This window comes from Sorex fumeus, unplaced genomic scaffold, assembly GCF_029834395.1.
Source record: "Sorex fumeus unplaced genomic scaffold, SorFum_2.1 ptg000126l, whole genome shotgun sequence".
NCBI classification, from domain to species: domain Eukaryota; kingdom Metazoa; phylum Chordata; class Mammalia; order Eulipotyphla; family Soricidae; genus Sorex; species Sorex fumeus.
This window is the reverse complement of record NW_026606183.1, coordinates 3673708-3699847: the sequence shown is the minus strand read 5'-3', so window position 1 is coordinate 3699847 and position 26140 is coordinate 3673708. Positions and strand designations below refer to the sequence as shown.

Below are 26140 nucleotides of genomic sequence, written 5' to 3'. Positions count from 1 at the left end.
CCATATCACTGCCCACCCCACCCCACCCTCCCACCCCCACAAACTCGAGTCAGTCCAGCCCTGGCCAAGTCACCAATCCTTTCAGTGAGACTTCCCTGGTATATTGTGCTTTTGTCCATTAATGTAAAGCAAATTATTTTTCAAGCTTTTCTTGTCTATTTTTTAAATATTCATCTTCTTGAAGTAGGTCACTCCTTTCTAAGCCCGGCTTCTCTTTGAACTGATTCCCTGGTTTTCCCTATCTATCTCCCTAATAGGAACGTGTAATGCATTCAAAGTGTGAAATCCAATTCCAGTTAATTTTATTGATTCTTTTCACAGCCTCCTTATTTCTTATGCTAATTCATGTTTATTTCAAAAAGAGAAAACAAAACAGCTTTTTTTTGAAGAGAATGCCTTCAAAATCTGTAAAGAGCCACCACACAACCTCATTCAATTATAAATGAGTTCTACAATATTTAAGCCACTCACTAGAAATAAAGACAGGTTTTAATCCATTTTAGAAACTCACCAGTGTCCTTAGATAATTTGACCTCCTCTTTGAAAGGGAGGGAATGACTGAGACGATGATAAAATAAATACTAGGTTACACCCATTCTGGCCCCCTTGCAAGGGCGCCCAGCTGCTCAGCAGTCAGACTCCACATGCGAGTCCATTCGAAGTACACTCAGGGCTGAGTTCACTTCTCTGCAAAACGCCCTCTGGATTTTCAAAGGGGATGTATAGATCCATTTTCCCTGCATGATTTACCACCATACCTGGGATCAGACAGGCGCCCATTGGAAGTGCTGTCTCCTGAGATTGAATCAAATGGTCCATCAGCTCTTCCCTGCATCTTAAAACTATTCTGTCCATTCAGAATCCACTGGTTCTAGAGCAGTGGCTTTCTTTCACCCAAAATGCAGATGAACTCCATCATGCCTTCTGAAAACGAGCTAGCAAGAAAGCCCTAAGAGCTTTCCTAGGATTCCATGAGCGAAGATGGTATTCGAAGCTGTGTTGAATGCCGTAAACAAATTGATCCTGCACCAGAATCACATGGACCCAACCCGCAGAAGTTAATCACGGCATCTTCTTTCCAGGGCCTCAACTCTTTAGACCAATTACTGAGAGAGGTAATTGACTACCTGACCTCTAACAGGCCTTTAGGATTGGCATTTCTGGAGGGAAAAAAAGTCATTTCCTCCAAAGTCATTAATAATTCAACATTTAAGTGGCAGCAATTTTCTCTCCATCATAAATACCAAGAAATTACTCTCATGGCCTCCCACGGGAACCTGAACTAGAATAAATACTTCCAAGACTCACTTTTTCCAAAAGAAAGAAATCTGATGCCTAAGTCCAGACCCCTCCTTGGTTACTGAATGATGAGAGAAAGGGCCTTAAAGCTGATTCATTTCCATTTCTAAGTCTGTTTCCTATTCAGCATTGAATCTGTAGCCACAAATATTTTATTGACTCTCTTATCTTTTCTTTCAATAACTTCATTGGCAAAAGACAACTCCATTCCTCCACTAATGAGTTCTGAGTCATGCATAACTGTCCTCTCTCTCCTCTCTCTCTCTCTCTCTCTCTCTCTCTCTCTCTCTCTCTCTCTCTTTGTGTGTGTGTCTCCCTGTCTCTGGTGTCTCTGTCTCTGTCTATCTGTCTCTCTATTTGTCTCTCTGTCTCTCTCTGTCTTTGTCTTTCTCTCTCTCTCTCTCTCTCTCCTTCTCCATATCCATTGCAACTACAGATAATCACAATGTTATTTCAAAATAAAGCCAGGATCTAACCACTTTTATTCATCCACTGATACCACGGGTCCAAGCCCCCATTTCCATATTCTCTTTATTACAATTCTAACTGCTTCTACCTTTGCTTTCACCTTTGTCTCCTATGACATGATTTTCAACCATCAGGCATACAAATCGAAGCTGATCGCGCCTTTGAGCTTGAGCCTCTCCAAAGGTCCCCTGCATTGTTCAGAGCCAATGTCAGAGGACATCAGCATAAGGATCATCTCTGGAAGCCTTCTCTGACAGAAGGGTCTGGTGGTACACTCTGTGTATACCCACAAAGCCCCTCTCACCTCCATTAGATGAGGATGTCGCAGCTGTGTTTCCATGTTTCCACCAGAATGTGGGTAACTTGAGAGCCTTCCTCTTACACCAGACAGTGCAGACAATGTGTTTAGTTAAAATCTATGAATACCGGGGTGACTTGATGCAGTCACACAAGGCCCCATGCCTAGATGGGCCCAGTACTCGGTCTATTGCTCTGCTGTTAGCATGTTGTAATGTTAATCATTGTAAAAGAACCCTGCACATTTGTGTTTCACTAGGTCCCGCAAATTCTGTTGCTGATCATGGATAGGATAGACAGATGGATTGATAAATAGGCAGATGTACTCAACGTAGGCAGTGCAATATTAAATGTCAGAATATGGTAGCATAGTTATCAGGAGCAAAATTCTGACAAATTTTATCAAGGCATGTCAAGGCATATATGTATAAGGGCAGAAAGAAAAATATAAAGCAAGATCACCAAATATGTGTCATACCTGCGTCTTTTCATTGTCCCTAATGAAAAGTCTTTTGAGAGACAAACAAAATTAAGACTTTGCAGGGATTGGAGAGACAGTCCAAGTGCTAATGCACTGCATAAAACCACCCCAGTTCAATCCCTGGCAACACCCAAAGTGACACTAGGAGTGATCCCTGAGCACAGATCCAAGAGTAAACCCTGACTGAGCACAGCAAGGTGTGGCCACAAAACAATGAGAAATGATCCTTGAGCACAGAGGCAAGAGTGAGTCCTGAGCACTGCCAGGTATGGCCCAAACACCAAAGAATTCCAGTTTGTGGATATTATAATAAGAAAAAGGCACAGAGTAAACATTTCTGAAAAGGAAAAAGAAAGGGGGTTATAATCAAATAGTTCATAAAACATAGCAATGACTCAAGTACAGATAGAACAGAACAGAAGCAATAGAAACGTTGCTGTTTTGTGTATATTTAGCAAATGATAACATGATAAAGAAGACTGTTGAATCAGTCTTCAACAGTCACTCAACCAATGGAGCTAAAATAGATAAAGGAAGTGAAAAGGATCAAGCAAAAACCCTCAGATGCAAGTATAATTTCCATACATAATTCCCATGTATATTTTTAGTTATATGCCAAAAATTCAACTTTTATAAACAAAGCCAGATGAAATATGTGATTTTTTCAAATATTGAATGAAGAAAATTTTTATAAAATTAAATATTTTATAAAAATGTAGAACCCATATATACCATCCAAAAAAATTGTCAACACAAAATGGTAAGCATTGAGTTTGGAAAGCATATTGGTAATAAATATTGAAGACAGATAATTTCTTCATGACATAGAAAATGTATGCAAATTGAGAATTGAATTAATCAGCAGATAAATTCTGTTTTTAACAGATAAATCAAAACTTAAAATTTTACAAAAATGCAAATGCAAAGTAATGTTTGGAAAAATATTCAATCTCACTACCAGTCACGAAAATGCAAGCTCAAACAAGATGCGGTTGTTTATCAAATTAGCAAGGTTTTAGCAAGTATAATATCCATTTCTTATGAAAGAGGAAAAGGCCGTGCAAGGACTTTTGTACATTGTTGGTGAGATTATAAGTGGATACAAACCTAAAAAAGCTGCTATGCAAAATACATCAAAAAACTTTAAGAAGTTCATTGACCTAATAATTCCACTTTTAAGACTATTTCCACTTGATGCTGGATAAAAAGTTCTCTCTATAAAGATGTCCATCACCTCTTGGCTTAATAATAAAAATATGAAAGTTGCTGTCTAAATCTCTACTTGTGGTGAGGTGAAAACAGAACCTCTGATAAAAACATTATATGAAAATAATCTGTAATTAAAACCAATGTTTGGAAGGGGCTTAATAATGTGGAAACTATTTATATCAAAATGTTCAGGGAAAGCATAAAATGCAAAATGTTACACATAAGTACAGTTTTATTAAAAATATACAACTGTTATATGAAGGCTACAGACCATAACCAGTTTACACTCTCATTCTTTCTTCGGTTTCCCGTTTGTCAGAGACAACAGGCGCATGTCATACGGCTGATGTTCCTTAACTGGGCTCCTGGCTGACCCCTCTATCATCCCTGCAGAGCCAGGGGAAACCCACGCCCCTGCTGTCTGCTGGCTGGCAGATTTGGCTCTCCAGGGAGACTGCTTCGACTCTGCCCTGGACCTGCCAACAGTGCGAATTCTTCCCCAACCTATGTGCCAGCTGTGCTGGTTACTGTAATTACGTAATTCTGATAAATTACCTAAACGGCTGACCCTGCGCCTGAGAAAAGAAAGAGGTTACTGTGGCAGGGTGAGCAGAGCAGAAAGCTGTAGACAGCTTCCCCCGAGCTAGAAACAGGAAGGGTTGCAAGCAGAGGAAGAAAAGATGATCCAACATCACAGTACCAGATTTGGAAAAAAACTCCTGCACATCCCAAACCTGCCTCTTGGCAAATCCCACCCACCCCCACGCCTTTCCAAACTCTGAGATGAGCACTTGGCAGAAAAGGCACTTTTGTTCTGCAGATGAGGAGTACTTGGAGAGATGAGGAAGAAAAGCCAGAAAAGGGGCCGCCTGGGAGGGAGGAAGTAGCTGTCCCAGAAGGATCAGGGAGAGCAGCAGTGACAAAAGACAGCATAACCTGGAGGCAGAACTGCCTGGAGTGGGTCACCCAGGCTGGAGAGGACGAGGTGGTGAGGGGCAGCACTAGGCAGCCCGAGAATGGGAGAACTAACAGTGTGTGAGGACTGAGCGAAGGTTCTGGCTGTTAAAACTGATGACCGATCCTACAGGAGGATTCAGGGGCACAGAGGGCTATCCACGAAGAGGCAAAAATCTACTCACGGCACCCAGCATGAAATCTATTCGCCCAGCTCCAACTTCCCCCTAAAAAGACATCCCAGATGGCGAGAGATGGAGGCCTGGGGCAAGCAGAACAGGTGGTGGCACCGTGATGATCACAGAAGGCACTGCCAGCCCCCAGGAGGTGCCAACTGCTGGGCCTCCAGAGCACCCACTGATGAAGAGGCTAGAGCTCCCGTGTGGGATTTCAGCACAATCAGGAAAGGGGTCAGGTTGGTTCTTTATTAACAAAAAAAAGTCTTTTACTTTTGTATGGAGCCAGGAATTGAACCCAGGTTCCTCATAAGCAAGGCACATGCTGTATCGCTGAGTTGCATCTTGGGCCCACAGTGATTGGTGCTCCCAAATAAAGGGGTGTTGGGAGGATCCACCCAGGATGGGAGATGCATGCTGAAAGTAGACTATAGACCAACCATGATTGCCACTCAATGTTTCTTTTGCAAACCACAACACCCAAAAGGAGAGAGAGAACAGAGGGGAATGCCCTGCCACAGAGACAGGATGGGATGAGGGGGATGGGGGGTGGGAGGGATACTGGGACCCGTGGTGGTGGAGGATGGGCGCTGGTGGAGGGATGGGTACTCGATCATTGTATAACTGAAACCCAAGCACAAAAATGTGTAAGTCTACAATTGTACCTCACGGTGTGTTTCACTACTAAAAATTAAAAAAATAATAAAGGTAAAGGTAAAGGCCCTCCCGTTGATCGTCGATTTGCTCGAGCGGGCCCAGTAACGTCTCCATTGGAGACTTTGTTGTTACTGTGTCTGGCATATCGAATACTCTCGGTAGCTTGCCGGGCTCTCCGAGAGGGGCGGAGGAATCGAACTCGGGTCGGCCATGTTGGCCGCTTGTAAGGCAAACGCCCTACCCGCTGTGCTAAAAAAATAATAATAATTTAAAAACAAACAAAATGATTGGTGTTCAAGGTTTTTGTTCATTTTCTAAGTTTGGGGGCCCACAGCAGGGATCATTCGTGGTAGTGCCTGGAGGATTCTGCAGAGTTGAGGATAAACCTGGGCTTCCTGTGTGCAAAACCAGCACACAGGCTATGTTCAACCCAAAGTTCTATTTTTAAAATTAAGAAGCAGGGCTGGAGTGATAGTATGTAGGTAGGGTGTTTGCCTTGCATGTGGCCGACCAGGGGTTCAATTCCCAGCATCCCATACGGTTCCCCAAGCATCGCCAGAAGTAATTCCTGAGGGCATGATCCAGGAGTAAACCCTGTGCATCGCCAAGTGTGACCCAAAAAGCAAAAAAATAAGAAATAAAAAATAATAAAATTAAGAAGCAAATACTGGCAATGACATTAATCATGCCGTAAGGTGGATTTTCTTCCTTTTTTTTTTTTTTAGAAGGAGGAGGGGTGGTGGTGTAGGTGGAGACAGTACAGCAGGTAAGGCTAATCCTACTTCAATACTTGGCATCCCATACGGTTCCCCCAGCCCTGACATAAGTAATTCCTGAGCGCAGAGCCAGGAGTAAGCCCTGAGCACTACAAGTTGTGGTTGCAAAAGCATAAAAAGAAAAAAAAATGAATCTACTAAAAACTAGAAATGTATCAGACATCGCACGTGAATAAAATCATCCAATTCTCCAACCTTTCTACAAAATTAGTAATATTACAGATGCAGAGACTGAAAATTGGGGTGATTGATGCCCTCCAAGAAGCAGTTCCCATTTGGAAGGTTTGAAAGCTTTTTCCACAAGGCAAGGACCGAAAGGTGCTTCAGAGCATGATGGGGTTATCAGCCAGCTTGGAGGCTCACGGCTCTCCAGAAATACACACTTAGCTGGTTTTTATCTTGTTTGGGGGCCACGTCTGACAGTGCTCAGGGCTTACTCCTGGCAAGCTTGGGGGACCAAATAGAGATAGAACCTGGGTCATTCACTTGCAAGGCAAGCTGTACTATTGCTATACTATCACTCCGCACCTCCACACTGAGCTTTTGAAGGCTAAGGATTTCCATGTCAGGGTTCTCTTGGGCACAAAGTGTGTGTCTCCAGGCAGAGGTTCTGGAACCTATAGCTTCTTGCAAAGTTCCGCAGGTTAGCCCACAGCCCAGACAGATACAACACCCCTGACCCCAGGCTTCAGTGAGTGGTGAGCTCTAACATTGCAAAGCCTGAAATAGCAAGGTTCTCACACTAACAGGCACAACACTCATTTGTCTCCTGTTAAGGGACCTTAGGAGATGAGGACCCTCTGTGGACTGAAGTCAGAGGTGCTCTGATTTGGAGACACTTGGAGAAGATGGTGTATTTCAGGTTTGCAGCATGAACTCACTGCAGAAGCACGAGATGCCCCAACTCCATGAGAGACAAAGTCATCACTGTCTTCTAGAGAAGGAAGCTCTTCTGTGTGAGAGTGCCGAGACTGGGGAGACCTTGACATTAGTCTAGTGTCCTACAGGATAACCCGCAGCCCTCCTATCCCCACTTTCTTTTCCTGAACACAACCTTGGAGCACAGTGGTCCTGAACAAGTGAGATTTGTGGGAAAGACCTAAACTTTATGTCCAACCTCACCTGCCTGAGTACTCAGCTGTTAGCCACAATCTTTGGAGGCATAATAAATCCAAGACAAAAGGAAAATGTACTGCCCACTTTGTTTGTTTATTGACTCTGTGTTGTTCTCTTATTTTTAAAAATGGTTTTTTTTTGTTTTGGTTTTGTTTGGTCTTTGGCTTTTTTGGGTCACACCTGGTAATGCACAGTGGTTTCTCCTGGCTCATGCACTCAGGAATTACTCCTGGCAGTGCTCAGGGGACCACATGGGATACTGGGAATCGAACCTGGGTCGGCTGCGTGCAAGGCAAATGCCCTACCCGATGTGCTATCGCTCCAGCCCCTTTAAAAATGTTTTAATTAAATCACTGTGAGATACACAGTTATAAAGTTGTCCATGATTGGGTTTCAGTCATAAAATGTTCCAACCCCCATCCCTTCACCAGTGCACATTGCCCTTCTTCCACTCCCCCACCACCAGTTGCCTTATCTCCTTTCAGTCATTATGGTTTGCAGCACAGTACTGTCAGGTTATGATGTATTTCCCTTTATCTATACGTTCTCAATTCTTGTCCAGAGTGATCCTTTCCAATTATTAATGTCATAGTGATCCCTTCTCTATCCTAGCTGCCCTCTCCCTCTTCTTCCCACTTGTGAGAAGCTTCCAACCGTGGACCAGTCCTCCTGTGTACTCCCCACTTTTACATCCATATACAGCCTTCGGCACACTGCTCACGAAGTGTGGGCTGTTGTCACAGTGACCACTGTCAGGCTCTGTTACCACGTGACAGCTGCACACAGTGTGGGCTGCTGCTACGGTGACCACTGTCAGCTCTGTTAGCATCTCATCATATCACTGGCATCAGGAGCCTGTTTCTCATAGTTCAGAGGGGAAAAAAAATATCTAGCCAAATAAAAAAAAACATGGGCTTGATGGTCTTCAAGTTCTTTATTTTGTAACAAAAGGAATGGCTTAAAATCACCGCCTTGTGGCCAGAGAGACAGTTGGGTGGGTCAAGTGCTTGCCCTGCAAGTAGCCAAGCTAGGTTTCATTCCCAGGGGGCCTAGCACAGAGCCTGGAGTGAGCCCTGAGCATCGCTGGGTGTGGTACAGCGTAAACAAAAACAAAAATATATACCACCTTCACTTCACTGCAGAGTCTGCTGTTTGCACAGGGTGGGGCTAGGAACATAGAGTACATCTTTGTCACAAGCTGGAGACCCAAGACAGTGTGGATTGGAGCACACTCACTCACTCACTCACTCACTCACATGTCTGGCACCTGCAGCTCAGAGCTGGAACAACTGGGATTTCTTGGAAATCCACTCCTCTCTCTCTCTCTCTCTCTCTCTCTCTCTCTCTCTCTCTCTCTTTTCCTCCCCATCCTCCCCTCCCTCTCTCCTCCAGCAGATGGCTTGGGAGAGTCCCACTGCTGACACTAAGGGCCCAGGAAAAGGAGCAAAAGACATCCCTTCTATTCCTTTGGATGGAACTTTTTTATTGCTGCCAAAATATGCAAATATGCCGAGTCCCAGCCCCGAGATTACCCATATTTACATAAAAATGTGCTCCTGGACCACAGGCTCTTGTTCTGGCTCATCACATTCCAGAACCTGAAGGCGCTTTAGCTGTGTACAGATTCCCTGGTGAGACACCAGTCACAGAGGAGTATATATGCCCAGCTCTGAGGCGCTTGTGGCATGTCTGTCACACTGGTACTAACAAGCTCCCTCATCCTCTTTCTTGCTACAGGGGCCCCTGAGGTTTCAAGAGCAGTTTCAGCCTTGACCGTGTTTCCGGAAGCCACTGCTGTTTACCCGATGGGAAACCTGGGGCTCATCTGCACGATGCAATTGGTCTAAGATCCATACTTTGGCTGGACTTTAAGTAGCCAAGGGACGTTTGCGATTCCATCTGACTGGAAGCGGTCCTCTGCCATGGCATGCAATGGCAGAGAACTGCCAAGAAGGGGGTGACGTGACTGCTGGGGCCAGGCTGCAGTGCTGGAACTCAGTGGTCTGGCTGAAGATCAGGCTTTCAGAACTTCACTTCCAAGAGATTTCCATGAGTTCCACTCTGATGACACTGCACAGCATGAGCACTCGTGGGAGAGGAAAGACACGTTAGCTCCCCAGGGGCTGTGGCTTTCAAAGCCCTTAGGAGGGAGCTGGAGGTCCTGGAGGCAGCTCAAAGGATGGAAGCACATGCTTATATGCTCAAGGTCCTGGAGTTGACCCCTGACACTAACTGGCCCAGGAAGCACCTCCAGGTAGAGCCACAATGCCAAGCTGAGTATCAGCTGAGTATCACTAGGAGGTGCCCTTAGGGTCCCTAAGCCCTGCTTGAGAGGTTCCCCCCAAAGAAAGAGCTAGAACCCTCACCAAGTAGTGAGAAGAAGGAGGGCTTCATTGTTTGTCCAGGGAGACAGAGTGAAGAGACTGTGGTACTCACAAGAATCTCTCTCCCTAGACAAGCTACTGAGGAATGAAGAAGACTTTCATTCAAACTTCCCATTTGTCACCACTGTTTAGTTTGTTTGCTCCCCCGAACGCTTTGTGCAAGTAAACACGGCCCAAGGGTTCTTATATCATCCCGAGTGTTCACCTTTAGCTAATGAAGGAACAAGGACTGCTCTTGAAAAGATATTTCATGAGACTTGTGTATTTTAATATTAGTTTCAGCCCTTTCTTCAAATTTCCTGGAGTCAGTTCAATTGCAGGGAGATGGATACACGAGGGGGGGAGGAGAACTGAAGTGGATTTTAGAACAACTTGGCAAATTAGCAAAGTTTTTAACATCATTAAAGAGCTCTTAAATATTCTTCCCTGAACTCCATTTTTATCTTTGAATGCATTTCAGTAATTGCTCTGAAGGAAATTGTGAAACTTTGGCACAAACATAAATGTTTGCGTGATTTAAAATGCAGTGCCGGCAAAGATCGTGATTTTTTTTAATTGCTAATTCTTAAACTAACCTTTTCAGTGTGTCTCATCTTGAAAAATGCCAGCTCCTATCAGCAGAAGCTATAATAAAGACAATGCATATATTATTTAGTTGTTCGTAATTACAAACAACTTAGCTGTATTTCAATACTTATTCCTGAGCTCCAACATGGAACATAAGTAGAAGATAATTCTAATCATTCCATCATTCTGTAAATAGAACACAAGGACACTAAGAAATAAGACGGGATTGCAGAGCCAACAAGCGGTCAGAGAAACTAGTCCAGAAGTAGATGCCTTTCAATCCAGCAATTATATCCCACTTTACTAATTTGGCAAAATGAGTACTCATGGATCCTATAAGGACAAAGACCATGGTCTATAAGGTCTATAATATCCATGGTCTATACGGGATCTGCAGACTGGTCTGTGGCTTAGGGAGATGAGTGTTCGAAGCCGGCTTCCTTGGATTACTCAGAATCATTAGTAGTAGCTGCCAAAGTAGATAAGCTCCAAGCTCTCAATAGTATCAACAAACAGGAATGCAGTAGTATTAATGCACACGGACATTAAGAGCCGGGAAAGGTGGGACTTGGTTCCACACATGCATTCATAAACCAAGGATCCTTCCTTCTTGTATACCAAGAGGTGGGCTTCGAGGCTATAAGCGAAAGGAACAAAATGAAGGCATGAAAGACATTACAAGAGTGTTTGTGAACCAGGTCTGAGTTAGGAAAACTTCACTTCTCCCCATCTGGCATTGCCAGAACTCTGTTCCAAGGTCCAGCCTGAGTGCAAGGAGAGCTGAGGGTGAATTCTGTCCCCACAAGCAAATGACAGTTCTCTGATAGAAACAGCTTTGTGTCTGACACCCCCAGTTAGAGACAAGGACAGCCCCTGGCTGCCTGGTATAATATTCCTCCAGATTCTGGTTTAAATGATACCACAAAAAGGACTTGACTCCTGCATTCTGGGAGCTCCAAGCTAAAGTTTCATGCTGCACATTCAAATGCAGGTATATGCAATAGGTCAGAGCTGTGAATCAGAATGAAAAGGACACACCAGAACCGAAGGGTTATTCTGGACACATGAGTTAGTCATCTGCCATAGCAGCTGATGAGCACCCTCCAAAGTCACACACACACACACACACACACACACACACACACACCTCAAGAACCCAGACCTACAGCTGAACGGTGCAACTTCAAGGCCTGCTAACCCATAAAAACATGGTCATCCCATGATTGGACTGGATCTTGCCCAACTGAAGATAGCAAAATGCCAATAAAATTGATACTCATCATCAGGGAGGGTAGAGGGCAGAAGCCAAGAACAAAGCTTGCCCGAGGCCTGCTGAGAGTTGCCTGATGAAGAAGAAATTAACAATGTGCTCTTGTCAGCACTCTTGTTGTGCTAATTTCCTTGCAAATATAAGCAAAGCCTTTTAATTAACTTAATATCAATTTCACTTTTCTCACATTTTGTTCTAATTATGGGCTGGATTTAAAGCTCACACAGCATAATTTAGAGCTCTAGAATTAACAGCTTTACAACTTTACACACTAGTAACTGCTAAAGCGGAGGGAAGCACGGTTCACTGCTTCCAAGCTGTCACCGCGCCCCCCGCCCTCTCACCCCCCTACCAACCCTACAGGAATCACCAGGCTGGATGGGGACTAAATCCCAGCACCCCGGGATCCAAAAGTGCCAGCATCATGAAAGACGACCCAGAAAGGCAGCTGCTGTGTCTGCTTTGTGTCCTAGCGTATCCACTATCCAGGGGAGGAGATGGGCTGGGAATGGACTGGCTCCTGGGACTCTCACCTGGAGCCACTCTCTTCTCTGAAAGCTCCCAATCATTTTCCTGAATGGAACCAGCATCTCATCTGGACCAAGTTTTGTGGCTCTTGCTATCACTGCAAGTCTCAGGTGGGCAACAGGAAGTCTTGAAGAAATCAGGTTTATTACAATGTAAATCTGGAATTCAGAAGGTCCATGAATGAAGCCTCATACTCCAATCACTAGTCCCCACTTACCCCAAACGGGAAGGCAGGTGCTATTCTAACAGGAAGAGCTTTATTCTATTCAAGCAGGAGAAAGGAATAGTTGCTTTTGGTCCAGCAACAAGTTCCGCCAATGGAAATGCTGGCAGCTCAGCCAATGAGAAATCGTCCTCACCTAAATTCTACTTGCCTCCAATGAACTTTCCTTTTTTCTCTTCCTGATGACTCTGTCATCCCACCCTCCTTTCCATCAAACCCTCTCATTCTGTAGTTCCCCTGCAGATCTCTCTCTAACTGGAGAAGATGCTGCTTTATCCATGAATAATTTGATTCACTTATTAGATGATCACATTTAATAAGTTCAGTTTGGTTTGAATGTTACTCACAAGCTCTATGCAGCCTCTCTTAGTTTGGAAGAGAGAAAGAACACACAAACTTGATGTTCTATCTTTATTTGGTTGAGGAGGGGCATGGATGGTTGGGTCCCTTTAAAATAAACTTTTAAAAAGGGAACTAATGTATGGAAAAGAGGCCGAGTCACTTCAGCAGTCAGGAATCAAGGCTACCTGGGGCCTTTTAAAGGGAAACTACATGAGTCTGGCAGCCAGACTCCTAATCTTCGTGAGTGTCTGGAAATATGTTTAAGATGTTTTTGAAATGGATATCTTAGTAATCAGAAGCTTAATGCTGGGCACTTTCTATTTTTTCCAAAGCTACTGTGAGGCAATAATAATGGTTAATTACTCTGCAGTGTCATTGGAAACCTCATTTATCTCTCCAAGTTTCAGCTTCCTCACCTAAAATTGATATAAAAGTATTAGTAGTTCAGTGTGGCCTTAAGTATCACTAAATACTTGATTTGTATTAGAGACTCAATAAAAATGCCATGGCCTACACATGTATGTTCAAGTACCAATTTTTGTAGCACTGTAGTACTATCCTCCCGTTGTTCATCGATGTGCTCGAGTGGGCACCAGTAACATCTCAATTGTGAGACTTGTTGTTACTGTTTTTGGCATATTGAATATGCCATGGGGAGCTTGCCAGCTCTGCCGTGCAGGCGAGATATTCTCGGTAGCTTGCTGGGCTATCCTAGAGGGATGGAGGAATCAAACCTAGGTCGGCCGCATGCAAGGCAAATGCCCTACGCACTGTGATATTGCTCCAGCCCACCAATTTTTGTACTGCATGTAATCCATGAAATCTTCAATCATAAGAGGCACTATTTGTATGTGTCCATAAAGGGGAAAATATCCCACCAATCAAACCCTGATCAGAAAATAAATCTCAATTTCATAGATATAATAAATATGCGTCTTTACCTTAGTGGGCTGGATAATAAAGGAATTTTGGTGCTTCTTGCCTTGCATGTGGCCAATTCTGGTTCAATCCTAGCACTACATAGTGTTTCCTGGCCAAGCCAGGAGGAACCTCTGAGCCCAGAGCCAGGAACAAGCTCTAAGTACAGCTGGGTGTGGTCCAAGCATCTCCACCCCCAACGTACATCTTAATACTGACAAAATATGGTTATATGTGGTAATTTCAACCAATAAAATGTCTTCAAGTCACATTGAAGTTAACCAGAATTGCCCAAAGGCCAAAGACCTGATCATTCTAGTTAACTGAATTTCTTTCTATTTAGCAAAATAGCACAGCGATAGCTCAGCAGGTAGGGTATTTGCCATGCACACAGCTGGCCCGGGTTCGATTCCTCTGTCCCTATCAGAGAGCCCGGCAAGCTACCGAGAGTATCCTACCCGCACGGCAAAGCCTGGCAAGCTCCCCGTGGCATATTCGATAGGACAAAAACAGTAACAAGTCTCACAATGGAGACGTTAGTGGTGCCTGCTCGAGCAAATCAATGAATGATGGGAAGACAGTGCTACAGTGATACAGTGTTAGCAAAATATCATACTTCACTCTAGCATCAGTTGCTAATGTCTTGGGGAGGTGAGAGGGACAGCTGACACTGTGAATTTCCCATGCAAATGCTGTGGGTTCTCTTCTTTTTGTCTCCATGCCTTGCCTTCTTGGGAAAGCAGAAACTCTCTTAAAGAGCAGTCAGGGTCTCTTTCCTGAAGCATAGATGAGAGCTCGCCAGGGACAATTCTGGAAAAAATTTTCTATTCTTTCTATTTTCTGATGAAAACAATATGAGAAACCACTATTGAAAGTTTTTGCGTGTGGGTATGGAATATAAAACAGTTTTTTTTTAACTTTATTCACATGATCTTTTTTTTTTCTTTTTGGGTCACCCCTGGCGATGCACAGGGCTTACTCCTGGCTCTGCACTCAGGAGTTACTCCTGGCGGTGCTCAGGGGATCATATGGGATGCTGGGAATCGAACCTGGGCCGGCCGCATGCAAGGCAAACGCCCTACCCACTGTGCTATCTCTCCAGCCCCTATAAAACAGTTTTAACTCAAATTTATAGAGAACAGATAGGTAGCTGCCTGAGATGGCCTCTAGCAAAGGATAAAAAGTACAAACTTCTGGTTATAAGATAAATAAGTCTTGAGGATTATACATTATAGTGAGCAACTGTAGTTAATATTTTTGTATTACATATATTAGAGTTAATAAAGTGTTCTTAAATTTCTTAGTACAAGAAAAAATGATGGGGCTGGAGCACTAATAGAGCACTTGCCTTGCACATGGCCAAACTGGGATCGATCCCTGATACCCCATATGGTCCCCCAAGCACAACCAGGAGTAATTCCTGAGGCAGATCCAGGAGTAAGCCCCGAGCACAGTGGGTGTGATTCCCCAAAAAAGAAATAAAAAACTATAACAATGCAGGATGATATTAATAGACTTGCTATGATGATCACTTTATATGTATGCAAGTAGCACATCTTTATATTGCACACCTGAAATTAACATAATGTCATATTATCAACTGTACCTCAAAACAGAAGTGGATGTGGCCAGTGCTAAAGTACTCCTTCCCTTGTACAGTGCAGCAATGACTGGGATTACATACAGGAGACAGCTTGGGGGAAACTATAAAAGATATTACAGAGACCTTACATGTAGGATTTACCTTACATGTGGCTGCATCATGTGGCATTGGAGCGATAGCACAGTGGTAGGGAATTTGCCTTGCGCGTAGCTGGCCCAGCCAAGCCAGGTTCGATTCCTCCTCCCCTCTCGGAGAGCCCGACAAGCTACTGAGAGTATCTCGCCCACACAGAAAATCCTGGAAAGCTACCTTGTTGTATTCAATATGCCAAACACAGTAACAACAAGTCTCACAATGGAGACGTTACTGGGCCCTCTCGAACAAATCGATGAACAACGGGAGGACATTGCAACAGTGGCTGCATCAGTTGCAACCCTGGTTCAAATCCCCAGCACTCCATGTCTTCCCCTGAGCACTGCCAAGGGTCACCCCTGAGTTCAGCACCCCTGAAAACTGCCTCCATCACCACCATCAAAAGGTCAAAAAGAAATAGAATCAGTGAAGACATAGAATGAGTTATTGAGTTAAGTAAATGGCACTTTCTGAAGCCGAAGCAATATGAGAAACCACCACTTCTGACATCACTATATCACTGTATCACTGTCCTCCCATTGTTCATCAATTTGTTTGAATGGGCGCCAGTAACATCTCCATTCGTCCCTGACACATGCTAGTGTAGCCCAATGGCATATTGGGGGCTCTTTCAAGTCAGGGGAATGAGGACCATCGTCGTTATTGTTTTTGGCATATGGAGTATGCCAAGGTAGCTTGCCAGGCTCTTCCATGCGGACAAGATACTCTCAGAAGCTTGCCCGGCTTTCATAGAGGGACGGAGGCTTTTGGGAAAGCCTGTACTCACCTTTACAGGTGTTCTCAGTCAGGCATATATGCTGGAAGGATTACTTCTGACATAGCAAGAGAAAACAAGTTACTTGCTGATGAAATAATTCTAAATGACATGGAAAGAGATTTTCTTCAATCACTAAAATCCTGCAAATGATAGGTCTGGCCCAGTACACACATATATTTCAAGCAGAGATGACTAGGGGCTAACTAAAAGCAAACTCAGGGAATAGAGCAGAAGTGCCATAGAAGAAGGTACCAGAAGGGACAATAATTCTGACAAAGAGTCTGGAGAAGGTTTCTGGGAACAAAGGGCTGGTTTCTGAAGTGCTGGATGGAGAAAGCATTTGACTGCAGTGTGAATGGAGAGTGTCATTCATAAGACATAAACCACTCCAGAGTCAAGTCTCGTGGGCGTGTGATAAAGTTTGGTCCCTAAAAAAGACCAGAAGCAGAAGCCCGGTCTCCTGAGTGTGAATTCAGATTTCCTTCTAGCAGAGTGGCTCAGCCCCAGCCCCAGCCCGCCATGCGTGACCATCAGACACCCCTCAGTACACAGTAATCACACAATTAGCCATTGTGTCTGCGGAGGCGGGATGCACGGAGACTCGCATGGAAACTCGCTCCCTATTAACTGTCAGCTCGTGTGCCAGAGTCTGGACGTGGCCTCTGTAATGACGGCAGCGGTTTATTACTCATGCATGGCAGGGCTGAGTGAGGAAGTTAGCAATGACAGGGACGTTATTAAAAGGGAAAACTTCTCTATCAATAGCTAAGCTGATTGCTGTCCACACGTCAGGTCGGCCGGAATATACAGGGTAGGGGGGCCCCCCGCAATCATTCAGCAGAGGAGGGTTTTGCAACTGAAGGGTCCTGCACGTGTCTAGGGCTTTGGGGAGGCAGGCAGGACTGGGGACCCTCCTGCTGACCTGCTTCCTCATAGCTCCTGCACCCCCCCTTCCCGGTGGACTCCCTAGAGATCTGACTCTTAGAACTTCTAGGGCCCATTTTGGGGTCCCTTCATCAGCTGCTGACAAGGCAGCTCCTATCTTCCCTGAGCCACTCACCCCAGCTGAGCCCAGAAGGGGCAGGGCCACACCTCAGGGTGCTGGAAGGCAGAGCCCTGGCTTGGGATACTGACGGTGGCAGCTGAGCAAAGGAGCTGTGAGCTTACCTGGCCCAAGGGAGCAGGCGTGGGAGAGGGGGAAGCAGCTGCTTCACCCCCTACACCAGGCTTCCACAGAACCTCCTCCCCCAGTGCATTTCTCTTTGGCTCAAGAGGTCGGGGGTCAGTAAGGGATGCCTCCCACCTCATACTGGCAAGCTGTGGTTGCACAGTGGGCATCACAGGGGCACCCATACTTGTGGGGGCTAGAGGGGCCTTTCTTTAGAAATTGCTGATGCAGAACTCGGATTCGCTGCCACAGAGGTGAGGGCCCTGGAGGGGCCTGCAGGAGAGTTCCTGGGCGGAAATGCAAGGTTGGAGGCTTTGGGAAACAGAAGGGCTTGGGGCATGGGCAGCTGGTGCGCTTCCAGTAGCATTGGCAGCGAGCTGGTGGGTACATTAGGGCCAGCACCCCGGGGTGTGGCAGCTCATGAGCCACCCCCACTCTAACCCGCTACTGTGCACAGAGTACCCCAACGTCAGTCCCATGTGTCACCAACGTGGCACTAATGGCTCCCCACCTGTCCAGAGGAGACTCCCAACCATTCTGGGGCTGAAACCAGTCCAGGTGGTTCCCCAAATCTAGGTGGTTCTCCCAGCCCTGGGCTGCCGAGGACCCACACACCCCTACCGCAGCCCTCCCAGTCACCCTGCCACATGGTGGATCCTTGAGGTCCACACGTCACTTTCCAGTTCTCTTACTCAAGACAGGAGTGAAGTCATTCCTGCGTGCACATCAAGAACTCCTGGCACTCCTGAGTTCCAGGCACACCTGCCGTAGTTGCAGAGGTTTCCCAGCTGGACCCCAATGTTGGGAGTAAGAGGGTGTCTCACTTTGTCTTTCTGACATCTAGGCCTCTCCAAGCGAGGAAGCTCTTGAACCCTCCCCAGGCACACAGGAGCTGCCAGCTCTTCGCTGGGACCTGGAAACTGCTCAAATACCTCTTCACTATATTTTATTTTTTTCCTTTTTGACTTTTTGGGGTCACATCTGGCGATGCTCAGTGGTTACTTCTGGCTCTGCACTCAGGAATCACTCCTGGTGGTGCTCGGGGGGGACCATGTGGGATGCCAGGGATTGAACCTGGGTTGGCCACATGCAATGCAAATGCCCTCTCCACTGTACTATCACTCCGGCCTAGGCCTCATCGTTTTAAATATATAGAAGAGGTGGGAAAAAAGGAGAAAAAACAGGGGCACAGAGCTGGCCTCAGATGCCCACTAAGAAGACAGATGCCCATGTGAGTTCTGAGGCTCCATGCAAGTTGGACAGAAAGAGCCTCTTCCCTTCACAGAGAACAACTACCATGCTCAGCTGCAAGGCTGCGGTACATCCAATTTAGAAAATTCCAGAAACATTCACTTAGTACCCCAGGACCACACTGGTCTCAGAAGCAAGGGGATGTTGGGGTGCAGGCAGACCAGGTCCCTCTAACCAGGGACCATGGCAGGCACGCGAGGAGGAGAGGCTTCAAGGCCCCTGATTGACCACGACTCCTTTCCTGTCAAAGAGGTGAGGAGATTTACCAACTCTGTGTCTGGCAGTGCCAGAAACCAATAGTGGCTTACAGTCTTCCCCCCCCCCCCCCCCCCAGGGTCACCTTGTTCGGGCGCAGCCTGCTGACTGAAGGGGCGTCTCTTTCCAAGGGCCTCCCTGTCCCCTTGGCTCTGGTTACCAGTCCTCTTCCTGTCCACAAAGGACATCCCGATTTGGCATCAGCAAAGGTCAGAGGGTTGGATTTCGCCTTGAGAATGTCACGGGCCGCCTCTCCCCATATCTCCCAGCAGGCAGGCACAGCTGTGCGCTGGCTGGTACCTGGTGCTCACTGGCCAGCCTGGAGGAGTGTCTGCAGAGGGCGCCTCTTCTCCGTCAGGGGTGACGGCCACAGAGGCACAAGAGAATCTGGTTGGGAAGAAAGGGAGCTCTGGTATCTGCCACCAGCCCTGCTGAAGGCTGCAGTGGCTGAGAAGTTTGCACTGACCAGTTTGCCTCTACCACTCAGGCAATGAGAGGTTCTGTTTCAATTTGGTTTGGTTTGGTTCGGTTTGGTTTGGGAGCCACACCTGACAGCGCTCAGGGCTTACTCTTGATTCTGAGCTCACTCACTCTTGGAGGAGATCGGGGGCGGGGGTGGACCATATTTTTTTGGGGGGGGAGGTTGTTGTTTGTTTGTTTGTTTGTTTTGCTTTTGGGTCACACCTGGCAATGCACAGGGGTTACTCCTGGCTCTGCACTCAGAAATTACTCCTGGAGGCACTCAGGGGACCACATGGGATGCTGGGAATCAAAGCTGGGTCGGCCACGTGCAAGACAAATGCCCTACCCACTGTGCTATCGCTTCAGCCCCCTTGGGGGACCATATGGTATGCTGGGGATCAAACGCAGGTCTGCGATGTGCAAGGCAAGGGCCCACCCTCTGTAATATCTCTGGGAAGAAATTTAATGTGAATATCCACCCTGGCTCTCTGTCCCCACCCTGCCTACAGGAAATGCTGGTGCCACCCTGTTCTGTGGCCTATGTACCCAGACAGAACACAGGACATGGCTTTGGGTTACCTCTGGTGTCTGATATCCACCTTTCCCAATACTAGTCCTCTTGCACTAAACCCCCACACTCCACAAACCTACATCCACATCTCCGCCTTCACCACCATACCCTGGGTGCCAGTCTGGTGCCCAGCAGATGGGGAAGGTGTTGGCTTCCTGGTAGTTCTAATTCCAGGCTTGTGGCCTGTGTGGCTGGGGCCAGGACTTCATATAGGTAATTTTGACTTCCTTCCATTCCCACCATGTTTTCAATTTCTTCAAGCAACCCTGCTTCTCTTCAATATCCTTCTGAAATCTAAATTTGGATCCTAACCTGAATCGATCGCATTTCTGCTTACAACAGCTCTGCCCTGGGCATAAGATAGAGCCGGGGGGCTGGGGGTGGCCACCGGGTCCACTGCACAGGGCCTCAGAGGAGATACGAGGCACCAAACCAGAATGTGAACCCTGGGGGTGGAAGACAAATAAAGCATGACACTCCCCCCCCCCCAACAGCTGGCTGGGGGACGGTACCACAAACTCAGGAATCCTGGCTCTGCTCTATCTTAGCATGCCATCCTGGCTAAATCACTTAGAAGCAGTTTCTCAGCCCTCAAAAGACAACTAAGTAACTTCCTCAGAAGGTCATTTCTATCCAAAAGTAACAGTTACAGTTACAGTTACAGTTACACAGGAATTCTAAGGAATCTGTCCTAAATCCACTTGTCTAAAGCTAGTGCAAGCCACAATTTTTCTAAGGTAGTTTAACACAGCCTTATTTGATTCTGTATAGATTCTGCTTTCGATTTTCCAAATTTGGGGGGGGTGAGGTGGGGACATTGGGGACATACCCAACAATGCTTAGGGTTTATTCCTGGATAAAGTTTCTACATAAACATCAAACCATTTTCTTGTGAGAAAAAAAGGAACATAAAACCATATCCGTGTTATAAAAATCACACATGTATCAGTCTGAGGATCACATACCCTTCATCCAGACAGGTGAGAGACCAGAGAAGCTGCAGGAAGATGGTGGTGAGGTGACACGGGCACAAGGGAGCCAAAGAGATGATACAACACAGGAAAACTTGTGAAGACAAAGAATTTCTCCATATGCAGTCTTACAGCTAAGTCTCTCCAGCTCCATTTCCACACCACATCCACTCACCCCAACTTCTGGAAGCTAAATTTGTACCCTCATGTGTGTCCTCTGAATCTAGTAGTCACCCAACAACAAAAAACAAACCTCAGGTGCCAGGCATTATAGCACATGCTGAGGGATGGAGATCATATTTCAATGTCCAAGATGTGGTTCTGATCCTTACAAAGGCTCCAAACCAGACCGGGACTCCCAATGTAAATTCCTGAGCCACAGAGTGCAAGCCACTGTGCCAAGGGTCCCTGGCAGCGATGACACAGCCACTTGGAGGAGGAGGAGGAATTCTGGCCACAGGGCCAAGCATGAGCCCTTCCAGACCCTGGCTCAGAGCCAAGCCTTATAGGATGCGGCAAATGTCAGAAAGGGAAGAGGCACGCAAACCAGCCCCCATGCCTAAAGACTACAGCACAAACCCGGGGGCAGCAATCCTAAGGCAAATGTAGGATGTTCCAGCCAGTCAGCACATGTGGCCAAGTTGGCAGTCAGATTTGGGGCAGGTGACTGCCCACCCCACAGGGACCTGGACTCCTTAGGAGAGGAAAACCACTGCAGAATGAGAGTCTGAGATGCCGCCACCTGCCAGAGTTTAGTGCTAAAAGGCCAGAGGCAGGGCCCTGAGCTCAAGTCGCCTCCAGTCGGCCTGAGGGAAGGAAGAGGTTGGCAGAGGCATAAGAGCCTGGGCAGCACACCAACTCATCTGTTTTGAACCACCTTCTCAGTGGGTTCAAAACCAAACCATCCCTCACTGCTCTTCAAAGGGCAGGAGGAGGGTCAGGGCTACTTCCAAGAGGGTCTGGGTTACCCTAGCAGCGCTGAGAGAGCCCCTTCTCAGCATGCCCCAGGAAAGCCATGGCATGAGTGAGGGTGGTGGACACCGCTGAGGGACGTCCACGTCCTGCCCTTTGCCACCTTGCTCTGTGGCCAGCATCCCAGAAGAGGCCAGCAAGTGGGCCCCGCATTGTCTAAATAAGTGCCAGCAAAGCGCCACCCCAGGGTAGGGGTGCAGAGAGGAGGGTGCCCCTCACCCTCCCTGCACTCCTGCCTGCTTCTTCATCCAGGCTTCATGTCACTACAGATTAAGCTTGGCAGCCAGGGCCAGAACATCTGCCGACTTGCAACTCGCATTCCTGACTGGTATACAGGCCACCCCGCCTTCCTGCCAGGAGACCGCCATGCCATGCCCATCCCCCATTCCTCCCCACCCCAGCCTTGCCCAGCCGGTCCCAAGTGCCACACCCCCAGACCTCAAGGATGTGCTTATGCGGCACAGGAGCACAAGGGATGGGACGGGTCTGCACCCTGTAGTAAGTTCTTGGCTTTTCCCAAGGGAACATCTGCCCAATGCAGTTCCTCAGGGAACTGCAGGCAGAGGGCCATGCCCCAGAAGGACTGAATCACAGACTCTAGTTCCAGCTACAAGTCTGTCTCCACAGGCTTCCGGGGTGACTCTGATACGTGCCAAGGATGGCGGCTCCCTGGCGCACTGGCTAAGAACCCCATTCCAGAACCAGACAGCCCAGGTTGGGTTCCTGGCTTCCCACAGCCCTCTGGCGGGGGTAGGGGTCTGCCATCAGTGTCTCAGGGAGCAGCACCAGCACCCATCTGCTTGGCTGCACAGAGATGGGGAGTGAGGAGGTTCTCAGGCCCTGATAAGTCAGTGCGAGCTCATTCTCCTACTGGGAACACGTTTCTTTTTTTTCCGATTGAAACTCGCACTAAAATCACATGTTCTTCAGCACCACCTGAGACATGGGGCTGGGAAGTAGCATCCTTCTAGGGGCAGCCCAGCTGAGGATTGGCTTCGCTCTGTGCCATCGGGTTGCAACACTTCGGAAGGGGGAATTGCTCCTCAGGACCCCCACGGGCCACACCGTGTGCGTGTGCCAGTTTGAAGCTTCTACCCAGGCCTGGCTCATCTCCCCTGGCACTTGTTAAGCAACACTGAGAAGACTGGGGTGTCCAGGGGGAGCACAGAGACCTGGTCACACTCCCCACCCCCCGCAGTTCTCCCAAAAGAATCCCAACAGGATCTGCAGAGAGCAGGCAGAGACCACTCGAGCTAGTGCCCTTCTTCCTGCCAACAGCCCAGTCCAATACCCCGAGAGCCACGCTGAGCCCCCTCCTTCTAATGGAGAATGGGTCCCAGCCTTCAGCTGCAGCTGGGCACATCCATGGTCATCCACCCTGGCTGGCATTAAGAGGATACAGTAGACAGAAGTGCTCTAGGCTCACATTACTTTCTCTGTCTCTCCTCTTTTTTCTTTTGAGCCCAACCCAGCAGTGCTCACTCCTAGAGGGGCTCAAGATACCATAATGGGGTGTCAGGGATCAAGCCCAGGACAACCACATACAAAGCTAGCACCCCAACAGCCATGCTACCTCTCCAGTTCCTAGACCAGCATTTCTCAACCGGGGTCCAAGTGAACTCCCATGCACCCTGAGAATATTCCAAGGAGGCTCCAGGTAAAAATGGCCTACGAGGGGCACAGAAGGAGAGTAGGAGGCCAACTGGTAGGACACGTGGGTCACAGAAAGGAAAGGAGGTTCAGAAAGGAGATATACGTTGATTCCGACTGACCTCGGCACCTTGCAACCTTCCTGCCCACACCCTGCCCACTTATGAGATTTCAGCAGTGGCTCCATTGGCATGTCCCGAGGGCCACCATTGGGAAAGGCTGGTCTAGAGCACAGGCTCTGCAGCCAACTGGCCATGGGAGCCTAGGCTAGCCTGTACAGCTGCAGGCCACGGGCATCTCATTCCACCTCCCCCAGCTGGGTTTGTTCCACTGACTTGTTGCACGTGATGCGACCGAGCACATATAAAGTCGCTGCCCACAGTAAGAATCCCACTGATGATTGTTATCAAACAAATGTACCTAAGTATGCATACATGTCTCTTCACATCTGAACAGACTGCCAGGGCACATGAGTGAGGCGCTTGGAAGGAAAGTGTCTGTCATGGAGCTGCCCCAGGGGACCTTGGAGCCAGTGAGGGTCCTAGATCCCCTGCCCCAGCTGTGCCCAGGGCATATAGAAGGCCCCTCTCCTGAAGCACTGAAGACTATTTTAAGAGCCAGACCTGGCATGAACTGGGTGGCACCCCTCCTGAGGCTCCAGTGGGAAAACTGCTTCACCAGCGCAGGCTGAACTTTAATTGCCCTTAGGCAGCGCCTGGGGAGAAACCTGGTGTGTGTTTTTAATAGCAACCCCAATCAGACTGCAGGGAGCGGGATTCTCACTTGCCCCCCGTGCAGCAAGGTGGCACAACCATTCAACTTCCTTCCAGGGACACGTGGCTCCAGATCCCAGGCCTATGGTCATGTGAGGTCCCCCACCAGGACCCCACAAAGACAATCCGTAACTGCTCCCTGCCCCTAGTATGCCTTCCCTTCAGTCCCATTGGACCTCGCAACTAGTTGCTGCGCTTGGGCTGGAGTTGCCAAGCAATGCCTCCTTCCTGCACGCGAGGACTGTCGGGTTTCCACGATTAAAGCAAACTTACAGCTGGGGCACAGGGAAACAGGGAGAGTAATTTCCACCCTCCCCCGCCCCATGGCCGAGGCAAAAGGAGAGCGCTGAAGCCTGGAGGTGCGGCTCCCCGCAACACAGCGTGCAGGACCCCTGGGCTTCTCCCGCTTTCCCCAACCCCGGAGGCGCCCGCGGGTGCGTGGTGCGCGTCCTTACCATTCAGCTGCCGGTAGACGATGTCCTCCAGCAGCGAGAGGCGCTTCAGCACCGCATCCTGGATGGGGCTGGCGCTGTGCGCGCTGAGGTTGGCCGGCTCGGCGCGCGGCCGAATCTCGTGGAAGGTGTCTCCGCTGCGCACGGCGATGGGCCGGCACTTGGCCAGGAAGATCACGAAGCCGGCCACCGCAATCAAGTTCAACACCAGCAGCACTTTGACTCTTCTCAGTGAAGCCATCAAACACGCCCGGCCGGCCCCAGCCCCGGACCCGCGCCCCTCGGGCTCCGGCGACACGCGGGGCACCCGGGGGCTGTGCGAGCCTCACTCTCCGGGCGGCCGGCGGGGAGCCCGGCCCAGCGCGCGGGTGCGCGGGCGGCGGAGACGGCGAGGAGGACGGAAAGGTCTGGGGCGCGGGGGGACCGCTCGCTCGAGCCCGGGCTCTGCACAAGTGCTCCTCAGTCCACGGCGTGCGGCTTCGGACGAAGGGCTGGGGGTCTCTGCACCGGCAAGTGGCTCGCCGCTGGAGCCCGGCCGCCGGCCGTGAGCTCAACGGACCTCTGGGACCTGCGGGCCAGCAGGCGGGTCGCCCCGGGGCTGGGGCGGGAGCGGCGCGCAGGTGCCCGCCTCTGGGTTCGCCACCCGCCCCGCGGAGGAGCGCGCCGCTCCCCGGGCCGCACAGCCACCACCCTAGTGGGCGGGCGGTCGTCGCGGCACGCGGCCGGCGGTCTTCAGCCAAGGACCGAGTCCCCGGGGCGGGCGCCTTTGTTCGGCTCACCGACCCACTCCATCACTCGGGCCGGCGGGGACGCCCGCGCCCGGCGCCCGCATCCTCGCGGCTCCGCAGTCACGCTCAAGTCTCAATTACTCCCAAAGTGGGGGCAGCCCGAGTGGGCGGGCGGAGGAGCCGAGCGCGACGTCCTCCCCGCCCCGCCCCTCCCGGCCGTGGGGGACACCCCACCCGGCGCCCAACTCACCAGCGCGCACGGCGCCGCGGGCTCCCGGACACGTTCCAAGTGCCGACAGCACGCAGCGAGCCTTCGGGGCCTGCCCGGCGCGCTGGCCCCGCTCCCCGCGGGGGGAGGTGGGGAGGCCGGCCCGGAGGAGGAGTCGGACCTCAAAAGTCACAGCAGTTTCTCTCTTCCCCGCCCCGATCGTCGCGGGGTGCGCGGCGGGGAGGGACGCACGCCGGCGTCCCCTTCGCGGGGCTGCACGGGCTCGTCCCGCGCCCCCGGGAGCCCCACGCCCGCTCTCCAAACTGGCGGACGCGGTGACTCCGCCGATGCGACACCCACAGCCCCCGCGGCCCCGGGGCTGGGCAGCCGGGAGGGGACGCGCAGGTGGCGGCGCAGGGCGGGGCGCGGCCCGAGGGGACCCGCTGCTGCGCCAGCTCCGCCGCCGCCGCCCCTGGCCAGCCCGCTCCCCGCGAGCCTGTC

At 49.2% G+C, this 26140-nt stretch overlaps 1 protein-coding gene across 1 annotated transcript in view; it reads right to left on the bottom strand.

The window, feature by feature from the left end:
• GALNT17 (polypeptide N-acetylgalactosaminyltransferase 17) overlaps nucleotides 1-25632 on the bottom strand; it is a 465458-nt gene extending 439826 nt beyond the window's left edge. Inside the window, exon 1 of the mRNA XM_056137608.1 lies at nucleotides 24707-25632. Coding sequence (XP_055993583.1) covers nucleotides 24707-24944 — 238 coding nt within the window. The 5' untranslated portion in view covers nucleotides 24945-25632. The remainder of the gene's footprint in view (nucleotides 1-24706) is intronic.
• Between the last annotated feature and the right edge of the window lie 508 nt (nucleotides 25633-26140).